At 55.4% G+C, this 21682-nt stretch overlaps 1 protein-coding gene and 1 long non-coding RNA gene across 4 annotated transcripts; both read left to right on the top strand.

Moving 5' to 3' along the window:
• Nucleotides 1–685: 685 nt before the first annotated feature.
• FXYD2 (FXYD domain containing ion transport regulator 2) lies at nt 686–7601 on the top strand. 3 transcript variants are annotated; one of them, XM_005656629.4, is made up of 6 exons: nt 686–782; nt 5211–5249; nt 5418–5492; nt 6918–6951; nt 7119–7149; nt 7410–7601. In XM_005656629.4, exons 1-5 carry the CDS (start codon nt 764–766, stop codon nt 7141–7143), a joined length of 192 nt encoding a protein of 63 aa, XP_005656686.1. In that variant the 5' UTR covers nt 686–763; the 3' UTR covers nt 7144–7149; nt 7410–7601.
• Nucleotides 7602–8148: 547 nt separating this feature from the next.
• Nucleotides 8149–19790, top strand: LOC146399876 (uncharacterized). The gene is made up of 3 exons (XR_014815396.1): nt 8149–9988; nt 11222–11280; nt 19511–19790. It is a non-coding gene; the product is annotated as an uncharacterized LOC146399876 (long non-coding RNA).
• The last annotated feature ends 1892 nt before the right edge of the window (nt 19791–21682 follow it).

The raw sequence follows: 21682 nt of genomic DNA, 5'->3' as shown, positions 1-21682 counted from the left end.
AGAAGGGTCTCGGCTGTGGAAGGGCAGGTGGCACATGGGGTCCCTCTCCCAGCCCCAGCTGCTCCCCACCTCTGCCCTGCTATCCGGTGACACCGGGGGCTGCAGCTGGTGCCTCGGGCCCAGGGCCATGGTCTGAGAGCATTCCCGCCCCACCCAGGGCAGCTTCCAAGGGGCTGCTGCTGTTCTGAACAGTCTCAGGGGACTCCCGGCTCCAGAACGGGCCCCTCGAGGCAGGACACAGCAGGGCCAAGGCCGACAGGGCTCGAGGAAGAAGTGGAGCTGAGGAAGGGGTGGGGGGACCCCCACATGCCCCTGAGTGTCTCCCTCCACTGGTACCAGCCTGGGGGCAGGTGGCAAGCTGGGGCTCTGATTCCGCTGGCTCTGGCTAGTGCCCTCCTAGCAAGTACCCTGGGCCACATGGAGGCTGCCGGCTGTGGCATCTCTCCCCGCCACCCCCGAGGTGGGGGAGTGTGTCAAGGGCCAGCGGCCAGGGTGGGGGCTGCAGTTTGTTTGAGGGGCTCTCAGCTCCCCCTTCCTCAGATGCCCTCGGGGGTCAGAGAGTGCCCCCCACTCTCACGTGGATCCCGTGGATCTTGGCCCAGCCCGCCCTCAGGCAGGCGGCCCCTCCTTCCTGCTTTGTCTCTTCCTGCCCGTGGGCTTGGCCAGGGCGTGGAGCCACGAGGACACTCCTTCCATCCCGGCCCTTGGTCACCAGCACCTCCCGACTTTCCTTCCACTGAGGACACAGCCAGCAGCTCCTGCCATGGACAGGTGGTACCTGGGTGAGTCCCCTGATCCCCGTCCCCCCACCTTCTCAGATTCTAACACAGGTGTCTGCCCTGTCACTTTCCAGTGCACCTCCAGCTCCCCAGAAAGGCAGGAAAAGCAGAAATGAGGAGAAGCAGGATCTATAAACAAGGGCATCTCAGTACAAAGTCCTGGGCCCGCTGCCATCTCGGCTCCCAGCCTCTCTGAGCTGCAAAAAGCTGGGAAGCCCCCTTTTCTGTCTGTGTGTTGATCCATCTGTCTGTCTGCAGGAACCCAAAGCCGGACTGCTGGGTTCAGACCTTGGATGCCCCACTTCCTAGGGCACGTGATTGAACTTCTCTGGGCTCAGTTTCAGTTTGTAGTTTATATATCACCTGTAAAATGGGATGAAAATAATCCTTTCTTTGCCTCGTAGAGTTGTTGTGATGATTAAATGCGGTGCTTTTGGTAAAGTGCTCAGAACAGTGCCTGGCACATAGAGTTAAAAAATGCAGCTATTGTCTTGTTTTTCCTGTTTCTCTCGTCTCCTCTCTGTCTGCCTATTTATCAATTTATCTATCACCTCTCTTACCTGTCTATCTACTTTCCACCTATTTTTATATTTCAGAAAGAATCCATGATGGCTTACAAAAAGAGACAAAATATGCTAGGATACCAAGAAAATGAGTGAAAAGGGGCAGCAGTGTCGTGTGGAGAGTGGCAGTGGCTTTGGAAGCACAGCCATGGGAGTCTGGCTTTCCAGCCCTGGTTTTGTCACTGACTGGGTGTTTCAGAAAAGTCCCTCAGCCTCCCTGCCCTCAGTGTTCCTATGCTGCCCGGTGGGGTCACAGCACTTCCCTGGCCACCTCTAGGAAATCGTGACCAGCTCAGTTTCTTTATCTGTGCAAAGGGGCAAAGATGCGGGGGTTAGAGGGACCGTGCATCCAAGAGCCTGACACGTGCACCCCCGACCAAGTGTGAGCTCTCTTGTATTTTCATGAATAGTCATCACTTGGCCCTGAACGTAGAAGAGCCGAGTGGGTGTCACGGCTCCTGGTCTGAGGCCGTGACATTCTCTTTCCTTGTCACCCCCGTGCTCATTTTGCTGGAGGGTGGTTGGCTTTTCGGGGTCTGACAGTGTATAACAGTAACAACAATGGCACTTAGGATGTGCCAGGCCCCCTGCCATGACTGTTACTGCACTATCTCACTTTCTCCTCACAACAACCCATTTTACAGATGAGGAGACTGAGGCACACAGAGGTTAAGTAACTTGGCAGAGGACATGTACTTAGCAAGCGGGGGAGCCAGGAAGTGAACTCAAACCTTGATCCCTGCCACAGTCCAGGAGATGCAGTCCTTTGAAAGGACTAACCTGCCCTTGGTGGACACTGACTGCTGACATTGGCTCTTTGGCTACCATCGAACATCCGTCTTTTGGAAGCTGATTCAATTAATTAGAACTCAGCCAGGATCACGAGCACCCACGGAGTACCCAGTGCGGGGCTGTCCAAGGCGAAGGGGGCCCCAGTAGCGGGGGAGGAGGCCTCCTGATTCCTGAAGCCAGGGGCCTGGCTGTCCGTCTCCACCGCACCTCTCACTAGCTGTGTGACCTCCAGCCACGGCCCTAGCCTCTCTGTCTCAGAGGCCTCATCTGTAAAATGGGGAACTAACACAGTGTGAGGACATAGTTAGGGACATGCTTTGGAAACCTTAAAAGCCAGACCCTCTCCCTGTGGTAAGGCCCGGCTCCTCCCCAAATAGGGAAGGAGTTTAACGTGGGAAAAGGCATAGCAGCATCTAGACAGCTGTGCTCCACGGCTGCGGAAGGGAAGTGCCAGAGGCCTCGGGGGAAGAGGGATGAGTTAGGGGTCATTAGAGCCTTTCTGACCGAGGTGTGGGCTGTTACATGCGGCCTGGATGGATGAAGAAGACAGCAGAGGAGAGGCATTCCCTCCGGGAAGTGAGGGTGTGGGGGTGAGAGCGTGCATGGGGGGCTCAGGTGGGCTGGGAGGTGGAAAGGGGCCAGGTTCCTGGGGACCAGCTTGGGGAAGCCTGGAGTACCAGGTAAGACACATCAGTGGTCTCCACAGTGCTGGGATTGGGGGTCCCCATGGGAGCCCTGACCTTGCCGCCCAAGTGGGACTATATAGTGACTATACTAGGAAGCTCTCCACGTCCCCATTGTCACAGCCCGGGCGTGACTTCTCCAGCTGGTGGGAGAACACCACGGCTGAGCTGTCCCGACCCTTCTTTTTGGAAATTTCCTTTGGGAGGGTCTGGAGGGCTGGCCGGCTCCTCCCTGCCCCTGCGCTTCCTCGGCCTCAGCGGGAGCCCCGCCATCCACACCAGGGCTTTTCTTGTGACCAGGGTAAATATTACCTGGCACTGTTAATGTTTAATGCCCCCACCCCATCCCCGGCCACCCCACGGCCAGGCACTCTCCCCGCAGCAGAGGCAGCAGGAAGAGGGCAGTGGGGTCGAGCCCGGTCTGTGGGGGAAATGGCAGGGTTGTCGACGGACAATGGTGAGTGTGTGTGTCTGTGTGTGTGTGCGTGCGTGTGCACGTGTGTGTGTGAAGCAGGAGGTAGCCTCTGCTTGGACTACTTTGGAGGGTGAGCTGATTCCCTTTTCTGTCTCCTGGCACCCCTGCCTTCCAGAATACCCAGCACCCCTTCCCCACCCTGTGCCTCCTAAGAAAACATGCTTTTCAAAGAGGATTTGCCTTCGCATCCACGCGCCCAAGAAGTACAGCTTGCCTGGCGCGTGGCGGAACACTGGGTGCCCTTTGGAGCTGGTTGGGGTGGGGGTAGTGCCTTGACTTTCTGGCTCACGTCTGTCCTGGTTCAACGTATTTTCGGGATTATCTGAGCTCAGAATAGGAAACAGGTCGGGGTCAAGGTGACGGGGGGCAGGCCTGTCGGGTCCGCCTTCTCAGGCTGGCTTTGGGGTGAGAATCCCCGAGTTTAAAACACATGCCCAGAAGGGATCCTGCAAACAAGGGTGATCAGGCCTGGGGTCCAGCGGGGCCTCTGTTGGTTGTGGTCTTTGAGGCAGATCTAGAAACGATGAGGGCTTTGGGAGAGGCGGGCTCATCTGGTGGCTCCAGGTGAGGTGGTCAGGGAGGAGGCGGTTTGCTGGTGTGTTGAGAGGACCTGTGAGTCTGGTCCTGGCTCTGACATTAAAGGCCCCTTGTGACCTTGAACAAGACCTGAACTGAATCTGGAAAGACAACCTTGGAGGCCTTCTGCCTGGGGACAGGTGTCTGGGCCCCTGATAGCCTCCCCGTGGCCTCAGGCCCTTCAGACCCAGGAGCTGACCCCTCTGAGCCCATTCCCTCCTGGCACAGGCAGTGTGTGGCCAGGACAGCTGGGCTTACGGGCCCCGAGGCCTCCCACCGCCCAGGGCACAGTTCAGCACAGCCTGGGGGGGTGCCAACTGGTGCATTCCTTTGACCTTAACACTGCTTCTCTAGAGCCAAGAAGGGGCTCAGGCCAAGCAGGGAAGACAGGCCACCCCTAGCCTTGGAAGAAAAGCCCAGGCCAGGTGCCCTCCAGCTGCCCAATGGCAAGTGTGCTCAGTTTACAGGGCTGGAGACTGGGTCCAACCACTTAGTCTTGACATTTCAAGAGGGAGCATGCAAAGGGGTTAAGCACCTAGATTGTTAACGACCTATTGCCTGGATCCAAGTCCCAGCTCTACTCTTCTAGCTGTGTGACTCTGGGTGAGTTGCTTAACCCCTCTGTGTCTCCATCTTCTCATGATTACACTGGAATCGTAGTAATGCATCGTAGGGTCGTTAGGATGGTTAAATGAGCTAATGCTTTGTGAGCCTCAGCCTGGCACATGGGAAGCACAATATCTTAATGTTTCTGAAATAAATATACTTACCCCGAGGATAGAGGCATAGGAGAGAAGAATCTAGAAACATGGGTTCAAGACCCAGTTCTGCCTCCAAATGCCGTTGGGACTTTAGACAAGTCTCCAAACTGGGCCCCAGTGTCCTCCTTCTGTTCAGTGAATGTCACAGTTCTACTTATTCTTTCATTCGTTCATTTCACAAATACTTGTGAAGTCCCTTGCAGTCGATCAGCCACAGGGAGGCATGTTGCTGGTGAGTCTTATGGGTGATGCCTCTGCTGGCATTTCTTACTTTTGTATGAGGCCAGGAGAGGAGAGAACCAGCCCCTCCAAGAGGTGCCAGAGGCCCCTGCAGGCAGCGTGGGTCCCTTTGGATCCTCAGGGCTGGGTCCCCTAGCTGACTGTCAGAGCCGCCTAGGGCAGATTCCCCCCATGGCGGTGGCATTGGCGGAGCCACCAGCCCTCCTCCTGGGATCCCTCTTCATGCCACCCCCACCCCCTTAGACTCCTGGGGGTGCTGGGATGGGAAGGACGGGGCTGAACTGTCTCTGTGGCAGAATCACACCCTGTCTGTGACCCTCCACCTCTGGCTCTCTCCCCAGGCGGCAGCCCCAAGGGGGACGTGGACCCATTTTACTACGGTAAGCCTGGCAGGCCCATCCTCCCCCTACTCCTCAGTGCCCCCCACGTCCCCAGGTCCTGGCCTCTCCCAGCCCTGTGCCCTCACCTCCCCCAGTTCCTGTGGGGCTGCTGCGGGTGGGCTGCTGGGAGGCCTGCTGGGGTCACCTCCTTGCCCTCTCCTTCCTCAGACTATGAGACAGTCCGCAATGGGGGCCTGATCTTCGCGGCCCTGGCCTTCATCGTGGGGCTCATCATCATCCTCAGTAAGTGGGGCCTTCGTGCTGGAAGGGGGGTGCTGATGGGGTACCTCTCTTCTCAAAGTCCCAGAGGACACTGGCTGCCCAGGTGGGGGTGGGGAGAGCCTCTCACCCCCTTCCCAGATTCCGGAAGCAGCTCCCTTCTCCCACACAAGACATGGGAACTGCCGGAGACCCTGGTAGACAGTGGGGTTCCCGCTCCTTGAGGGCGCCCTCTAGTGGAGCCAGGGAGCTGCAAGATGGGTGGGCCCATTGCGCTGGCCCTGGGAGGCTCCTGTGTACCAGGGGATGGAGGAGAGAGAGGGAACAAGCCTCTGTGGGACACCCTCTCCTCCAGACTTGAGTACTTTCTTAGTTTGAGCTACATCTTGGCCCATTGAACCCTTTCAGCAACACTGAGGGATGGTCTCCAATGTCCCCATTTTCAGATGAAAAACCAGACCCACCTGATAGATAGCCCCGTTGGAAGCAGAATAGGTTCAGCTGCACTGGGGTGGGGTGTGCGCCACCACCAGTCCCACCCCTACCCCCTGCCACCTGCTTCCAGAAGGCACATGTGCCTGGGAGCTGGAGGCCCGGCCTCCTGCAAGTTTACTGTGGATCCCCTACTCCCTGGATCTCAGTTTGCTCATCTGTTAAATGGGAAGGATCCTGCTTGCCACCTAAGGGCTGGCAGCCAAAGACACAGCAGGCAGGAAAGTGGGCAGGGGGTGTTCTGGGGAAAAAGGGGTCCTTACCTGACCCCCAGCCCCAGTGAACACACAGCAGGGACTTAATAAATGTTCGTGGACTTGTTTTGGTGCAACCAGAAGAAACACACACAGATGCACACCAGTGAAAAGAAGACAGAATATAGCAAATACACCTCTGTGTCTGGGATGTAACAGGTCCATGGGTGGTGGTGCTCCAGCCTGCAGTCGTGGCCAGTCTCCCAGATTCCCCTGGAGGCTCCTTGGTGGTGGCGCTGTGCCGTGGTTGAGGGCAGCGCTGTGCCGTGGTCGAGCACACAGGTGTGGGAGGCAGAGGGGCGTGAGCAGGGATCTTGGCTCCGGACTTACTGCCCTTCTTCTCTAAGAGCTGACTGAGCAGCTTCCACACACCCAGCACTGCTGGCAGCCAGAGACACAGCAGTCAAGAAAGTGGGCAGGGGTACTCTGGGGAAAATGGAGTCCTTGCCTTACCTTATGCTGGCTTGGGCGCGGCACCACTCTCAATGCACCCACACGCAGCCCCTGCAGCAAATGTTTGTTGACTGACCAACAGACCGACTTGGGCTCCTGAATACTTAGGCTCTAGCCCCACATAAAGAGAGAGACAGTCAACTGTGGTCTCCAAGCCAGATACACTGTGGCGATGGCAGGAGGTTAGAGCTGAGTCCTCAAGGGCGGAGAGGACTTTCTTTGGAAAGTTAACCTCCTTTCTCTCTTTAAGGCAAACGACTCCGCTGCGGGGGCAAGAAGCACCGGTGAGTGTCTGCCTAGGTGACGGATGGAGGTGGGTGGGGTGGGGTGGCAGAGGGGGCGCAGGCTGAGGAGTGGGTCTCTGAGGCCTGTGAAGAGGGTCCCTAACCTCAGGACCCCTGGACTCACTGTCCCCCACGCCCTCTCTCCTGTCTTCTTTCCTCCATCCCAGGCCTATTAATGAAGACGAGCTGTAATGAGAGGTAGGTTTGCAGGGGGCAGGCAAGTGGAGGGGGGATGGCTGTGGGACAGTAGTAGGGAAGGGCTTGGGACAGGGCTGGGAAGGACGGTAGGGTCTCCCCTCCACCAGCCAGGCATCTGTCACCCTCATGTGTTTTTAAATGATGGCCAAGCGCCTGCTGTCGTGGGTGTGGCCAAGGAGGGGGACAGAGATGCCCCAGAGAAAGGCAGGAGGCATGAGGGACGGAAGGAAGGTCTCCTGGTCCTGCCTTTGTCTTTTCAGAGTCGGCTGTGCCCCCATCGCAGCGGGGCCGCGTGGGAAGCCTTCCCTGGGCCGAGGACCTTGGCCCTCAGCACTGCCAGGCCTTCGGGCTGAAGGATGCTCCAGGCTCCCGGGACCCCTGGGTGGGCACCACCTCCTCACACCCCGTGCAGATAATAAAGCCAGCCTCCTTCTGTCCTGTAACTGCCACCACTCACGCCTCCACACTGGAGTAAATACAGCCCCATCCATTGTTTCTGGATTATTCGCTCAGGTGCCCACGCCTATTAATGCCAGAATAGGCATTGAGTCCCACCATCCGCAGGCCTCTCCTCACCCTCTGAGCTGCCAGGAGCCCCAGGGACAGAGGCCAGCCAGCCTTCTGAATGCCAGAGAAGGTCACGGGTTCAAAGCTGTTGGGTCTGCTGGAGCTGCTGGCCCTCAGCCCAGGCCCTGGGGGCTGCTGTCAGAGCTCTCCGCTGGGAGTGGCTGCCCAGGCGCCCTGGGCTGCCCAAGCTGTAGCTGTTCATGGCCACATAACATGCTCTTCCATATCCCCAAATGCACCAGCCGGCCAGGATGGGGGTCTGGGGGCCCTGGGTTGATGAGGGGCAGACCTCAGCCCAGGCGCTTTCCCTGTCCCCCTCCTGACCCTGGTGCTGGGCTCTAGCCACACCCTTTCCACTCTCGGGGCCAGTGGACCTCAGCCAGACCACCTCTCATCCTCCTGTTTGGGTGCTGGCTTGTTAATGCCAGGGCTGGGGCCAGAGAGTGGACAGCGACAGTGGGCCTTTGTTAACTACTTCCTCCAGTCCCTGTCCATTCCAGACAACCCAGGACAACCTCATCCCATGGTGGTGTCGGGCTGGCCCTCCCACCAGTGCCTGCTTCCTAATGCCTGTGGCCCCTGGCACACAGCACACTCCCCTCGGGCACTTCCTGCCAGTTAGGAGCCCATCTTCCTTCTGCCGCCCTTCCCTGCTGGGGATGGTGGGATCATGGCGCCACCTAGTGTCCAGTTTCCTCAGCTGGGTCTGAAAGCCTCAAGGGAAGGAGGGGTTATTGACAGGGAAACCCCAAACAGCAACCAGTTATGGGAGTTTATAAAGGAAGGGAAGGGTGCATTTGGGGACCAGAGGCAGGGAGGGCAGCATAAGAACTGAATTCTTTGTCCTAATCCACGGCCCCCACACCCTCACAGGATCACAAGGCTTGCGCACTGAAGACCCTCAGAGAGCAAAATAGACAATCAATTTTTAGGAAGGGAGACTGAGGCCTTGGGAAAGGCAGTGACTTGTCCAGGTGACACAGCCAGTCTTTCGGAGCCAGAGCTACAACCCAGGTCTCTGGCCCCATTCCCGAGTTCTTCTCACTGACCCTGCAGGTTGGAAGGAGACGTTCCAGGGAGATAGAGCGGGGAGAGCTGGACTCTGATAAGTCAGGGCCAAAGTCTCTGTGACGCACTGCCCCAGATGGGCTCACCGATGACAAATAAAACGGACAGGCCAAACCCCTAGATAGAATTCAGTATTTGCATGCACTAGACACTGGAGCCGCCCACAAAAGTGGGAGAAATGAACGGGAATGGAGCAGGTCCAGCCAAGGGGACTTTCAGGACGCGAGGAGAGCTCCTGAAATTTCTTGGGTGTAGCAGCATGGCAAACAGGAAGAAGGGTGTTTCAAGTCTGCTGCTCACCTTGGGAGAAGAACGAGCCATGGAGAGGAGTCACGTTTCTAGAAGGTTCCATACACAGGCCTCGAGCCTTCCAACCCAGAGGGGAACTCCAGCTGCCCTGGGCACCCAAATGGGCCTGGGTGAGTCACTTCTGCCTCTGCCTCTGCTGCAAGCCCTCCATCGTTGCGAATCATGAGGCTCCACTGGGTCCCATCTATCACCCCGGAGCACTTGGGGTGCTGTTCAAACCACCAGCTACCCAGAATCCCCTTCAGAACTAGTGAATATTAACCTTGGGGTGCACCCATGTCAGCTGATACCTAACCAGCTCCTGAGAGAGCAGCCAGTGCTGGAAACCACGGACCCACGTGACATTCACAGCCTTCATGAACACTTCCCTTTCTCTCTGCATGAAGGTCACATGGACTAGGGGCTACCGAAATTTCACTTCACTTTGGGATTTTCCACAATTCATACCCATAAATTAAGTCACAAATAACAACCAAGGCTGGGAAGTGACTGGATAAATTACTTTACATTGGCCAAGAGTAACAGTCTTAGTCTGAGGAGTGCAATGCCCCCTATCGCCACGAGAAGGAGCATGTGTCTTACTCCAAGTTCTTTTCAAACGTGTTTTCCACTCTGTCTGAGGGCTGGGGGCCCTTTGCTGGGAGGAGGGGCTTCCTGGCCTGCCAGGTGCCCTGGTTTCCCAGGAAAGCCCTGAGCTCTTCTCATTCTGTTTGCACACGCCTCAGCTGTATCACTCGCCCTGCTCTGGGGTACTTCTTGGCTGTAGCGTCTTGAGCCCTCACTCCTTCTGGAAGGCCGAGAGCGTATGTGGTCTGACCATCTTCCCCGGGGCTCGGGGTAACCTTGAAGCCTCTGCCTTTGAGCTCATCGACGTCATGAGCAGGACCAGAGAGAGGTGGGCAAGGAGGGGGCCCCCCCGAGAACCCATCCCCACGGGTCCTTCCTCATCAAGGGAGGGGGTTCCTTGGGCTGATGAGGAGGGGGAGAAGGTTGGGGAGCTTAGCTGCGGAGGGGCCCAGGGTAGAGGGGGTGCTGAGCCTTCCCCCAGGCCCTCCTGTGCTCAGCCCTGCTGGAGAGATGAATGGCTTCCCTGTTGATCCCACGGCCCCAGGCAGCTGAGCTCTGAACTGCAATTCAGCAGGGCCTCGATGACCTGCTCCTTACCAGGCGCCCATTCCTCACCCTCTGCCTGACAGACACCCAGTCAGGAGAGACCAGAGGCCAATGCTGTGGCCACGCAGCTTTGTCCTGTGGTCAACCCTGAGTCTCTAGCTGGCAAGATGGATCGGGCCTGGGCCTCGGAGCCAGGGCCACAGTCGCCCCGGTGGTCAAAGGCCTTGGGAGGGCAGCGGGGAGCCGGGGCTGGGGGGGGGGGAGGGGTGGCAAGCCAGGGTGGTGCCTGAGTGACCCAGCCTTGGAAGAAACCCTCCGCTTGGCCTCAGTGCCCCCTCTCACACCGGAGACAACTCGATGCGGTTGGCGCTTGAGTGATTGAGGGCTTGGAACAAAATCCTCTTTAGGACTTGGGACCTTGGTGGCAAGACCTCAGCCCTATCCTTGGTCGGGGGTCTAGGGGAGTGGCCGCAGGAGACCAAGACAAGGGTTTTCCCCCAGGTATGGACGGGCCTCGGGCCTGGAAGTCACCAGAACCCGTTGCATCTGGGGTGGACGCTCTGGGCTCTAATTCAGCTGCTTGATTGGAGACCTGTGGGGCCACCTGTCCCATCTGACCCTGAGTGACGTCCCCCACCCCCAGGCTCCCAGGCGCTCCTGGCTGCTGCTGTCTCCACAGCTTTTTTTTTTTTTCTTTTTTCCTTTTTTTTCTTTTTTCTTTTTTTTTTTTTTTTGTCTTTTTAGGGCTGCACCAGCAGCGTGTGAAGGTTCCCAGGCTAGGGGTCAAGTTGGAATTGCAGCTGCCGGCCTACGCCAGAGCCACAGCAATGCCGTGGGATCCGAGCCGCATCTGCGACCTACACCACAGCTCTTGGCAGCACCAGATTCTTAACCCACTGAGCAAGGCCAGGGATCAAACCTGTGTCCTTATGGATGTGTGTCAGATTCATTTTCCACTGAGCCACGACGGGACCTCTGATGTCTCCACAGCTCTTAAACTTGGTTCTCCTTTCAGGAAACTCACTGTCGCTTCCCTGAAGGGCTTCCTTGGTGTCACCAAGAGGAATTCCCCAGGTGAGGTGGCAGAGGGAGGTTGGAAGAGGGCAAGTTCCAGGCTCAGCAGCTGTTGGAGGCCCAGCATCTCCCCTGCAGCTCAGTGCTGTCTGTGCTGGAGGAGGTGGACGCTGGCCTCCCTGCCAGCTTTGCCCTTGGCCTGTGTGTGACGATGAGACGGCCTTCGTCGTCTCTGGACTTGGCTTTGGGAGAAGCAAACACAAGACAAACATTTGACGAGTTGGCTTCAAAGTCAAGGGACTCTGGGAAGGGGGAAGGGGGAAGGGGGACCTCTAGCTTGTTCCCTCCTGCCCCCAGGGGAGCTGTGCTCAGGGAGGCTGGATGTGGGTGCACGTGTACACACACACACACACACACACACACACACACACACACTCCCTCCCTCCTAGCAGTTAAAAACAGAAGCTCCCAACAAGTGATGAAGGCAGACAAAAAGACACACTTGACAAAGCAAAGGAGATGAGGCTGGCTTGGCCCAGAGCCAGGAGCGTGTTGAATTCTCCTGGGATCTTTGTTTCCTGAAAGGCCTATCAGTCAGTAACAGAGTCATGCCCAACGACCGCATGGGCACAGAGTGGCCCCTGCCCCATGTAAATATTTCAGGTCTCCTGGCCTCAGACCGTATGCTCGTGCCACAGTGAATCACGGCATCAGGGAGCCTCCTCAGTCCTTAGATGCCCGCCCCGAGCTTGAGTGGGGTGCCCCCCACCACCCCCAGGCCTCAGCTACTCTCAGGACCTTCCCGACCCCTCCTCCCAGGACCCCTGGGGACCCACATCTTCTGGGATTCTGACCATCCCTTCCTGTCTGTCTCCATGGCCTGCCAGCACCAGGGGGGGAGCAGTGGTATCTGATGCCCAGTGCCTAGGCCATCCATGGCCCATAGTATGTGCTCAGTAAATGTTTGTTGACTGAGCCCATGACTGGCTGACCAGAGGAATGGATGGACCTACCCCCCGCCCGCCCAACTCCTCCGGGGACAGGGAGAGCTGTGGGGTGTCACAGTCTGGGCATGTGGCTGGGTATCTATGTGTGCTCACGGAGCATGAATGGGGACAGGGCTATGAGGGGCCCATCCCAATGATAGCTGGCATTTTATCCCTGGCATCACAGTTAAGATCATAGGCTTTGGAATCAGCCAACCTGGATTTAAGCCCTGACCTGGCCAGCCATGAACTCCAGGACTGTGGGCAAGTCTCCCGCCCAGCCTCCGTCTCCCCACACGGAGTCTAACTCGTGGCGTTCCTGCCTGCGACCAGTCCTCAGTGACTGGCGGCTCTGGAAGCTTCTCCCAGTGAGGACACCTTGCTGTTGCCTTTCCCGGGACCCCTCCAGGCATTCTCACCACCCACCTTGTCCTTAATGCTTTACTGTCTGGTGCGTGCTTCTTAGGACACTGTCCAGGGCCAGGCAGAGGCCCCCGAGTCCACCCTCAGCCCCAGACCCTCCTTCGCACCATTTGGGCCACGATGTGGACTTGGCCTGGCCCACCCTGGGGCGGCCCCACCCCTGGTCCTCTGCCAGCTGGGCCGAGGACTCCCTGGTCCCCTTGAGACCAGTGGTGAGGAGTCTCTGGCTACCACACTGGGGCCAGGCAGGGTTTATGGAGAAACTTTCTTGTGCATGTGCTGCGCGTGTGAGAGGGTGTGTGAGAGTATGTGTGTGTTGGAACTGGGGAGGACCTGGACAGACCAGGCAGCAGGGAGGATGGGACCGCGCAGAGGGTGCAAGAGGCTGGCCTCGTGGACCTGGCCGCTCCCTGCTGCCTCCCTGCCCGCTGCTCTCTGGACCTCCACCCCCTCAGCTGAGAATGGGGCTGGGTCATCCCTCCCAGTACTTCTCAGAGGATGCTGAGGCCACAGGGACAGACGCAGCCAGGCAGGGACTGAGTCCAGAACCCAGCTTCACCCGTGAGGCACGGGGTCAGGTTGGGGCAGCCCTGGGGTGGAGCATCTCAGCTCTGCGGTGGAGCAGCCTGCGGCCGGCTGGCCCCTGGCACTAGGGCAGGTGGATAACCAGATTCCCTGCACAGGGGCCTGGGAGTGGAGGTGTCCGCAGGGGCCTGGACCACAGCGAAGGCAGTGGGACGACTCCTCCGTGGAGCAGAGTTACGCCCTTCGCCCAGCAAGGGGGGGTAGGGGAGGAGGAGGCAGGCTTCTGGGCTTTCAAACTGCCCTCTCAGGGACTTCTGGAAGAATCACTCTCTTCAAGGTCTGCTGTTTTTCCTCCTCTCAAACCACGTGGTGAAAACGCTCCGAAGCAGGAACAGTGCAGCCGAAGAGGCGCTGGAGGTGGGGCAGCACAGACTTGGGGTTGGAGCTCGGCTCTGCCACTGACTGGCTGGGCAGCACCGGGCAAGCCCCTTAGTGTCTCTGAACCTTAGTTTTCTCACCTGTAAAATGGGGACCACAATCCTGACTCATTAAAGAGATTGAATGAGATCATGTGTATAAACAAGAGCTGTAGCCATAAAGCTCTATGGAAGTGCAATGCGGGTTTTTTAAAATTGAACTAGAGTTGATTTACGATGTTGTGTTAATTTCAGGTGTACAGTAAAGTGATTCATTTATACACATATACACTATATACATATATATATATACACACACACACACACACTTTTTTTTTCAGATTCTTCTCCCATGTAGGCTAGCGATGCTTTTTTTTTTATTTGATGTTTAGTTGATTTACAATGCTGTGTTAATTTTAGGTATATAGTAAAGTGATTCAGTTATACACATGTACATACGCACACAGATATACCTTTTCAGTGTCTTTTCTCATATAGGCTAGCAATGCGGTTGTTTAAATTTGAAGTTGAGTTGATTTACAGTGCTGCATTAATTTCAGGTATATAGTAAAGTGATTTAGTTACACACACATACGTACACACACACACACACACACACACTCTTTCAGATTCTTTTGCCATATAGGCTAGCAATGTGGGTTTTTAACTGTGGAATGAAGCAATGTCAACCAAAGTTTTCACTGCTGTGGGTGATTGACTGCATGCTTTTCAATATAATCCAGCAAAACAGGTATTAAATATTTGCATATCACGTATGTGCCAGGCACTGTGTTAGGTATTTTGATGGGCTTAGGTGGAAACTGCTGATGAAACTGCGGAACATAAACCCAGAGACAATCTTCTGGTCCTGTGTTTTCCAAATGCCAGTCCTGAGACCCGTGCTGAGCTGTGTCCACTCAAATTACCTGCTTCTGTAGCCTGGGATCTCTCTCTGTCTCCCTGTCCCCATGGTGTGTGTGTGCGCCTGCAGTTGTATAGCTGAATTGGGAACCTTTGCTCTAGTTCACCCCCTTGCTGTGCAGTGGAATCTGAGCCCCAGATGACAGCATATCACAGGCCAGGGGTTTTGGGAGCAACCATACCTTCTAGATTTTTCCAGCCAGTCTCAGCTCCCCTCAAAGCCTTGGCCTCTGAATCTGTGCCGCACTGAGCACCTAGAATATGGAAGCAGAAGACTTGTGCTAGAATCTGAGCTCTGTAATTTAGAGACTGCTTAACCTTTAGCAGGTCACTTGCTTCCCGCAGCCCCAATCCCCTCATCTGTGAAGTGGGGGAATTGATGCCTGTCTCACTGTGAGGTCTTCCTGTGAGCATGCTTTGAAGCCTAGACAGTGCCACTTTTTAACCTTTGAGTAGAGCCAGACCCAGACTGACTTTTCTAAGAGAAATATCACAGGCTGAACTTTCTTCCACTGCCCCCATGTCCGACCGGATCTAGCATGGAAACATCATCTTCTCGATGGAGCAGCAGCCACCCTACCTCACCCCACCCCACCCCTACCCCAAGGTTCCAGGAGCTAGTCTTTTGGCAACACCTGCTGGCCATGTTGGGTACTGCACCTTCCTGTAGCCAGATAACTGGGGGGGAAATTAACTCACCCCTCTCTTTGGACATCCACAACCACACTGCAAGGGAGATGCTGTGCTCCCATTTTACAGATGAGGAAAGTGAGACATGACCCTCACAGTTCATGATGGGCACCGTGAATCTCTGATTCCCTGTGCTTCGATTTCATCTTTCCCGTACCTCTTGCTCTTAGACTGAACAGGGTGGGAGGCCATTCCCTCAAAGGCAGAGGAGAGCACCCTGAATCACCCTGAAATAGGAACTGGGGTGAGAGGCATGGCCAGAGTTGGTCCAGACTGTCATCCTTGTGGCAACAACCCCCTCAGGCAGAAGACCTGGTGTTCCCCGTCTCCAGAGGAGCTGCACTGGCGGCAGGGCTTCAGCTGCAGTAAGACCCTCTGAGGAGGCTCAGGGAAGCTGTTTGGCCAGGCCATGAGGTGAGGGCTTTGGGACAGGCTTCCCCATGAGCTCAGCCATTTGGGATACTGGCTGGCTGGGAGCCCAGCAGGTGTGAATGTTGGGGGAGGCAGGGGGGTTGTGCCTGGTCTAAGCTTCTTCTTGGTCAGGATGGCATAAAGTGTAGGGATTGAAAATGAGGATTCAGCTTTATCTTTTAGAGATGCACACTAAAAAATCTATAGATAAATGTATATAATGCGTGAGATTTGCTTCAAAAACAATCCTGGATGAGGAGTTCCCATTGTGGCTCAGCAGATGCGAATCTGATGTGAGAAGAACATGTCCATGAGGACGAGAGTTTGATCCCTGGCCTCGAATCTGTGGGTTAAGGATCTGGCGTTGCCACGAGCTGTGGTTTAGGTCACAGACAGGGCTCAGATCCTGCATTGCTGTGGCTGTGGTGTAGGCTGGCAGCTGCAGCTCTGATTGGACTCTTAGCCTGGGAACCTCCATATGCCGTGGGAACAGCCATTAAAAAAAAAAAAAAAAAATCCTGGGTGATGGAAAGTGGGGTTGGTAGGAAATACAGATAAGACAAAATTGGCCACACATCAACAAACCGTTGGCCCTAGAGGATGGGGGCATGGCAGATCATTATACTCTTCTCACTACTTGTGATATTTTTGAAATTTTCCATAGGAACACCTTTTTTTTTTTTTTTTGGTCTTTGTAGCTATTTCTTGGGCCGCTCCTGCGGCATATGGAGGTTCCCAGGCTAGGGGTCTAATCGGAGCCATAGCCACCGGCCTACACCAGAGCCACAGCAACGCGGGATCCGAGCCGCGTCTGCAACCTACACCACAGCTCACGGCAACGCCGGATCGTTAACACACTGAGCAAGGGCAGGGACCGAACCTGCAACCTCATGGTTCCTAGTCAGATTCGTTAACCACTGCGCCACGACGGGAACTCCATACGAACACCTTTGTAAAAACACGACAGCAAAAATATGACCAACCACCACTAATGGCAACCAAGACAAAAAAAGACTCTGCAGTCAGACCACCTAGTCCTGGCTCAAGGCTAGGCCATCTGATGCTTCCCAGCTGTGTGAATTTCCCTTTGATTCAGTTTCCTTATCCGTAAAACAGGGATGATAACAATGATACATACCCGCCTTATAGGTTGTTTTGAGGGTTAACTGAGATTACGCATCTAAAATACTTAGCATAGTGCTGGACCCACAGCAAATACTTGATTCTTATAATAATTATTATTAGGATTCCATTGCTCTGGTTATTATTTGCCAAGAGAAGAAACAACTTTGGCTGATTCAGACAAACTATTGGCCAATTCAGTTCAGCCCCAAGGTTCTAACCAAGGAGTCTTGGAAGACACAGCCCTGAACCACTTCGTGCCAGGCGTGTGGCTATCTCAAATGGGCGCACACAGAGCCAGGTTTATAAAACCCCTACGGGGCGCCTTCTCCCGATACCTGCCGCATCCGTTTCCATCCAGCTTTGACTTCTCAGGCTGGTCCCATCACCCAAGTCCACTCATATCCTGGTTTTCCCTGACCATGCCTTTCTTTCTATGCCGCTGTCTTCATAGACTCACTGACTCTCAGCCCTCAGTGGGATCTTAAAAGTCTTCTAACCCAGCCCTGTGGCTGCCGGGGATGGAGTGGTGAGCAGGGCTGCTCAGCCAGCGGGTCTGAGACAGAGGACGGCAGGACCTGGGCCAGGAGGGCACTGTGCGCAGCTCCTGACCCTCAGGCCGTGTGGCCTGATGTCCTTCAGCAGCACGGCCACTGTTCCCTCCCCTGTGACACAAGTAGATGGCCTCCAGCCCCCTTCCCTGTAAGGGCGACCCAAGTAGACACAAGTAGATGCTTGCAGTTGATGGCCTTCAGCCCCCTTCCCCGTAAGAGCAAGTGTCCCCAGGCGGGGACCCGCGTTAGCACTTCCAGGGACACTGGGAGCCCCCTGCACGGGGGTCGGGCCTGAACTTGCTGAAAGTCTCAATAACCCCACAACTGGTGCTTCCTCGGAGTCGAGGCTGGGCAATGACCAGTGAAAGGACAGAGGTTGAGAGCAGGAGAGGTGGGAAACAGGCTGTTGTACCTCCAACGGTATCCACGGCTTGGAGGCTCCCACTACCCAGCAGTGTTTTAAAGGCTCTGGCAGGTCCTTGCGATAAAAGACGCCCATCTACCTCGGGTTATTCCAGTGTGCTCCAGACCTATCTGACCATAACTCAGCTTTTGCCTATCACCCATTTCCTTTTCAGGAGACTCTTGGAAAAGGCGGTCTTGGATCTTTCTGCTTTTCAGCTGGGCTGGATAAGTAAGAGCATGTGGGGTCGAGATGCTAGGCTTTCAGTGCCATGAGGCCTGAAAGTGGGCCTCCTTTCCCCCATCCCTGAAGTCTCAGCTGAGATCTGGCACCCTTCCTGGGGCTGAGCTGAGACCCCTGGGCTTGTACAGAGTCTCACTCACTGGGTGTAAGTGCTGCCTGCCACCCATTAGGCAGCGTCTCCTCTCCCAGAGCTCAACACACAGTGAGTCTAGTCATGCCCACCCCCCCCCCAATAACCCACATCAGGGTCCGGATGGGCAGCAGTTCATGGGAAAAGAGGCCCAGCTTTTTGGCGTGTCCGCCCCAAAGAGACGATCAAATCTTGGGTGGGAACCTACCAAGTTCTGTCCTCAGAGCTGCCCAGATCTCATCTGGAGGGTTGGGTCCATTCTGTTTTTAAGGGAGATGTTGTTCACATTGCAAAGGGGACACCAAGAGAGGGAAGGGTCTGGAAATTCCGTTGGAAAAGGAGAGGCTGACGGAACGGTGATATTTAGCCTGGCAAGAGGCGAGTGGGGGCGGGGGTTGGGGGAGCTGGGATGGCTGTTCTCAGACATTTGAAAAGCCCTCAGCGGGCAGGCCCTGTTCACTCCAAGGGCTAAGGCAGACTGGGTTCAGTAAAGAGACCACTGTGACCCTGACACCGAGAGTAACAATCGGGTGAACTTCAGGGTGAGTAGGGTGCTCCTTGTTCCTGGAAGCATTTAGCCAGGAAGAGGTAGCACCTGCCTGGTGGTGCAGAGAGTGCCCATGGCTATGAGGTGAGGTCAGTGAGCTGGGCTCTAAGGTGCCGCCCACCCCCTCGCCCAGTCTGTGGCTGTTGGACGGGTACCGCTCCCCCCACTGTCCTCATGCAATGTCCCTGCTTCCCTTTGCAACCCCACACACAACTCCACCCCCGTGCAACTTTGTCTCCCAGCTCAGCGTGGCTAGAGGAGTTTCCTGGTGTCTTCCTCGACCCCTAGGCTTCGAGGGCCATCGCCATCGTCTGTGCTGGTGGCTCTGTTCCTGTGTTGGGGGGAGCGTTGTCCCACAGAGTGGGTATGAAGGGGACTCAGGTGGCACCAAGTGGACCAGCAGGTCAGGCCTGTGGTGACAAGGCCCCATTTCTCAGGAAGAGGACTTTCCTCGCCCAGGCCTCCATCTCCCCTTCACCACGGACAATAGTCTCTTCGGGGTGGTGGCCTCTCTAAGGACCCTGTGTGTGCAGAGTGCTGCACACACACAGAAATCACACATTGTCTGATATCTCCGAGGCAAGGGACGGTGGTGGGAAGAGGCTGGGCCAGAATCCAGAAGGCCTGGTTCCTGGCCCCGCTCAGCTTCCACAGTGTGACCTGGGGCCAGTCCCTGGGACGGACCTGGGTTTGCAGGACCTGAAGCTTAGACCATTTGGAGGGAGCTCGTTACGGAAAACACCACACAACTGTGAATACAAAATTAGGTGCAAATGTGATTATTTAGAATGCTGAAATTGCCACAAATGACAAATTCAGGAAAAAATTGAAATACCGCAGACATCACATGATCTGTCTGACACACCTCTGTAATGCCTTTTCATTATTATTAATTTTTTTTTTTAACATTTCTTCTCAGGAGTTCCCGTCGTGGCTCAGTGGTTAATGAATCCGACTAGGAACCATGAGGTTGCGGGTTCCATCCCTGGCCTTGCTCGGTGGGTTAAGGATCCAGCGTTGCTGTGAGCTGTAGTGTAGGTCACAGACCCAGCTCGGATCCCCTGTTGCTGTGGCTGTGGGGTAGGCCAGCAGCTACAGCTCCAATTAGACCCTAGCCTGGGAACCTCCATATGCCGTGGGTGGGGCCCTAGAAAAGACAAAAAACAAACAAACAAATAAAATAACATTTCTTCTCATAATTTTACAGGCTAGATTCTGGCTCCACACATTCTCCAGCCCGATTTCTCTTCCACACCCACCCACCCACACACACCCACACATCTCTAGTGCAGGAACCTCAGGCCATAACTGTGCTGTGATACAACTTCTGGCCCTGTAACTTCGTGTCCCAAAGCCAAGGACTTGGCCCAATGGTGGTCATATGCCTGTAGCCGTTTCCTCACGGGGGTGTGGCTACATCGTAGTGCCAACTGTTCGGTGCACAGCACACATGTCTCACCAATCCCAGACTGAATGGAGCCATCACTCACTGGCTTTGAGGGACCCTTGGATCCCCAAATGGACACTAGAGAAGTCATCATTGATTGCCGATTAGCCATAGTGTTCTACCAAAATTACCCATATCATCTGACCATGTGAACACAGGATGGGGGCCCTCCAGGGCCCTGGAGCTTAAGTGGTATTAGTTTCATGGTAGATCCGCTTCTGGGTGCATCTGAAACCTCTGAGTTTCAGTTTCTTCAGCTGTGCCATGAACAAAACTCTTCTGGCCCCATCTGTCTGTTTTGGATGAGAATCTGAAATGAAAGAAAATGTGAAGGCTCTGGTTCCTAAAAGTCCCGTGTGATGGTGACACTGAGGAAGAGGACAGTGATGCTGGCTAAGAGGGGGAGCTGCTGAGATGTTGGCCTCAAGGTCAGGAGTGGGTGCTTGTGTCACAAGCTCCTGTGGCTCTGGGCCCAAAACGCTCATATGAGAAGGACAAAGCCTGAGGCTTTGATTCCAGTTACAGGACATGCCTCTGGAAGGCATGATGTGTGAAGTTGTAATCAGGTATTTGCAGCCTTGTGGGAATGAGCCTGCCTGGTCATTAAATCCACACGGAGTGCCCCTTGGTGGAGGGAGGCGCCAGGCCAGGCTCTGCAGGTACAAACTCAAAGGGGTTTGGAAGAGGAGACAAATCAGATATGTGCCCAACTAGCCACGATGCAGGACCCAGGGATGAGGGCCACAGGCCGAGGAGACGTCTGGGGCAAGCAGAGCCCCGAGCAAGGCTGGTCCGGGAAAGCTGGGGGTGCTTGCCCAGGCCTTGCCGCACCCGGAGGCTCACCTGGGTGGAGAAGGGCACGGGGCACTAGAAAAAGGAGTGAGACGCAGAGCACGCAGACCTTCCGGAGAGAAGATGCTGAAATACAATGCGATGAGCACATCTGTGAGCGCTGCGTGGGTCAGAAGACCTGCAGGGCAGCCTGGGGAGCCAGCAAAGCCAGCTCCCCTCATGGACTTTTCCTGTGTTTCTTTCTCACTTGGTTCAGATTCCTCACCCCTAGAGAGACACATGGCAATGAGCTTCAGCGGCAGGGAACTTTGGCTTTCTGGAACCTCTCTGGGCTGGCTTCTCCGCCAGTTTCAGAGATGGGAGCAGAGAGACGATGGTGGGAGAGCAGCCATGGTTATTGAGGGGTCTTCCCAGCCCATGAACAACCCTCCTGAGACAGTGGCAATGGGACCCCAGAGACTCCACCTGTGGGGAAGGAGCCTCAGGGATTTGGGCCCTTCGTTCAGTGAGCTCAGAACTGCGATACTAGCATTGGACACGCTGAGAGGGTAAGTGGCCAAGTGTGACTTAGATATTGTCTGAGCTGGGCCTATGGCATTTTGGTTGAAGGAATGTCCAGGTAATTGAACTGGCATGGGCACCCCTTCTCTATAGGCACTATAGTTTATGAATTGCAATGATTCACCCTGTCTCAAGATGACGGAAGTATTTGAGATGCATGTGCAGGCATTTGAAACAAACACAGTTGATTTTGTGTAGGTTTCGGGGTCTGTTTGCTTCTGAATCTCTGTGCATGAAAATATATATTTCTGTTTCTCTGCTGGCATTAGAGAACAGGCCTGGGTATGGGAA

Source organism: Sus scrofa, chromosome 9, assembly GCF_054392235.1.
Source record: "Sus scrofa isolate SSC_HxYL_T2T_F1_AM1 chromosome 9, Sscrofa_HxYL_maternal_Yorkshire_Landrace_v2.0, whole genome shotgun sequence".
Taxonomy (NCBI): domain Eukaryota; kingdom Metazoa; phylum Chordata; class Mammalia; order Artiodactyla; family Suidae; genus Sus; species Sus scrofa.
Note: the sequence above shows the minus strand (reverse complement) of the source record. Positions and strands in the feature narration are given on the sequence as shown.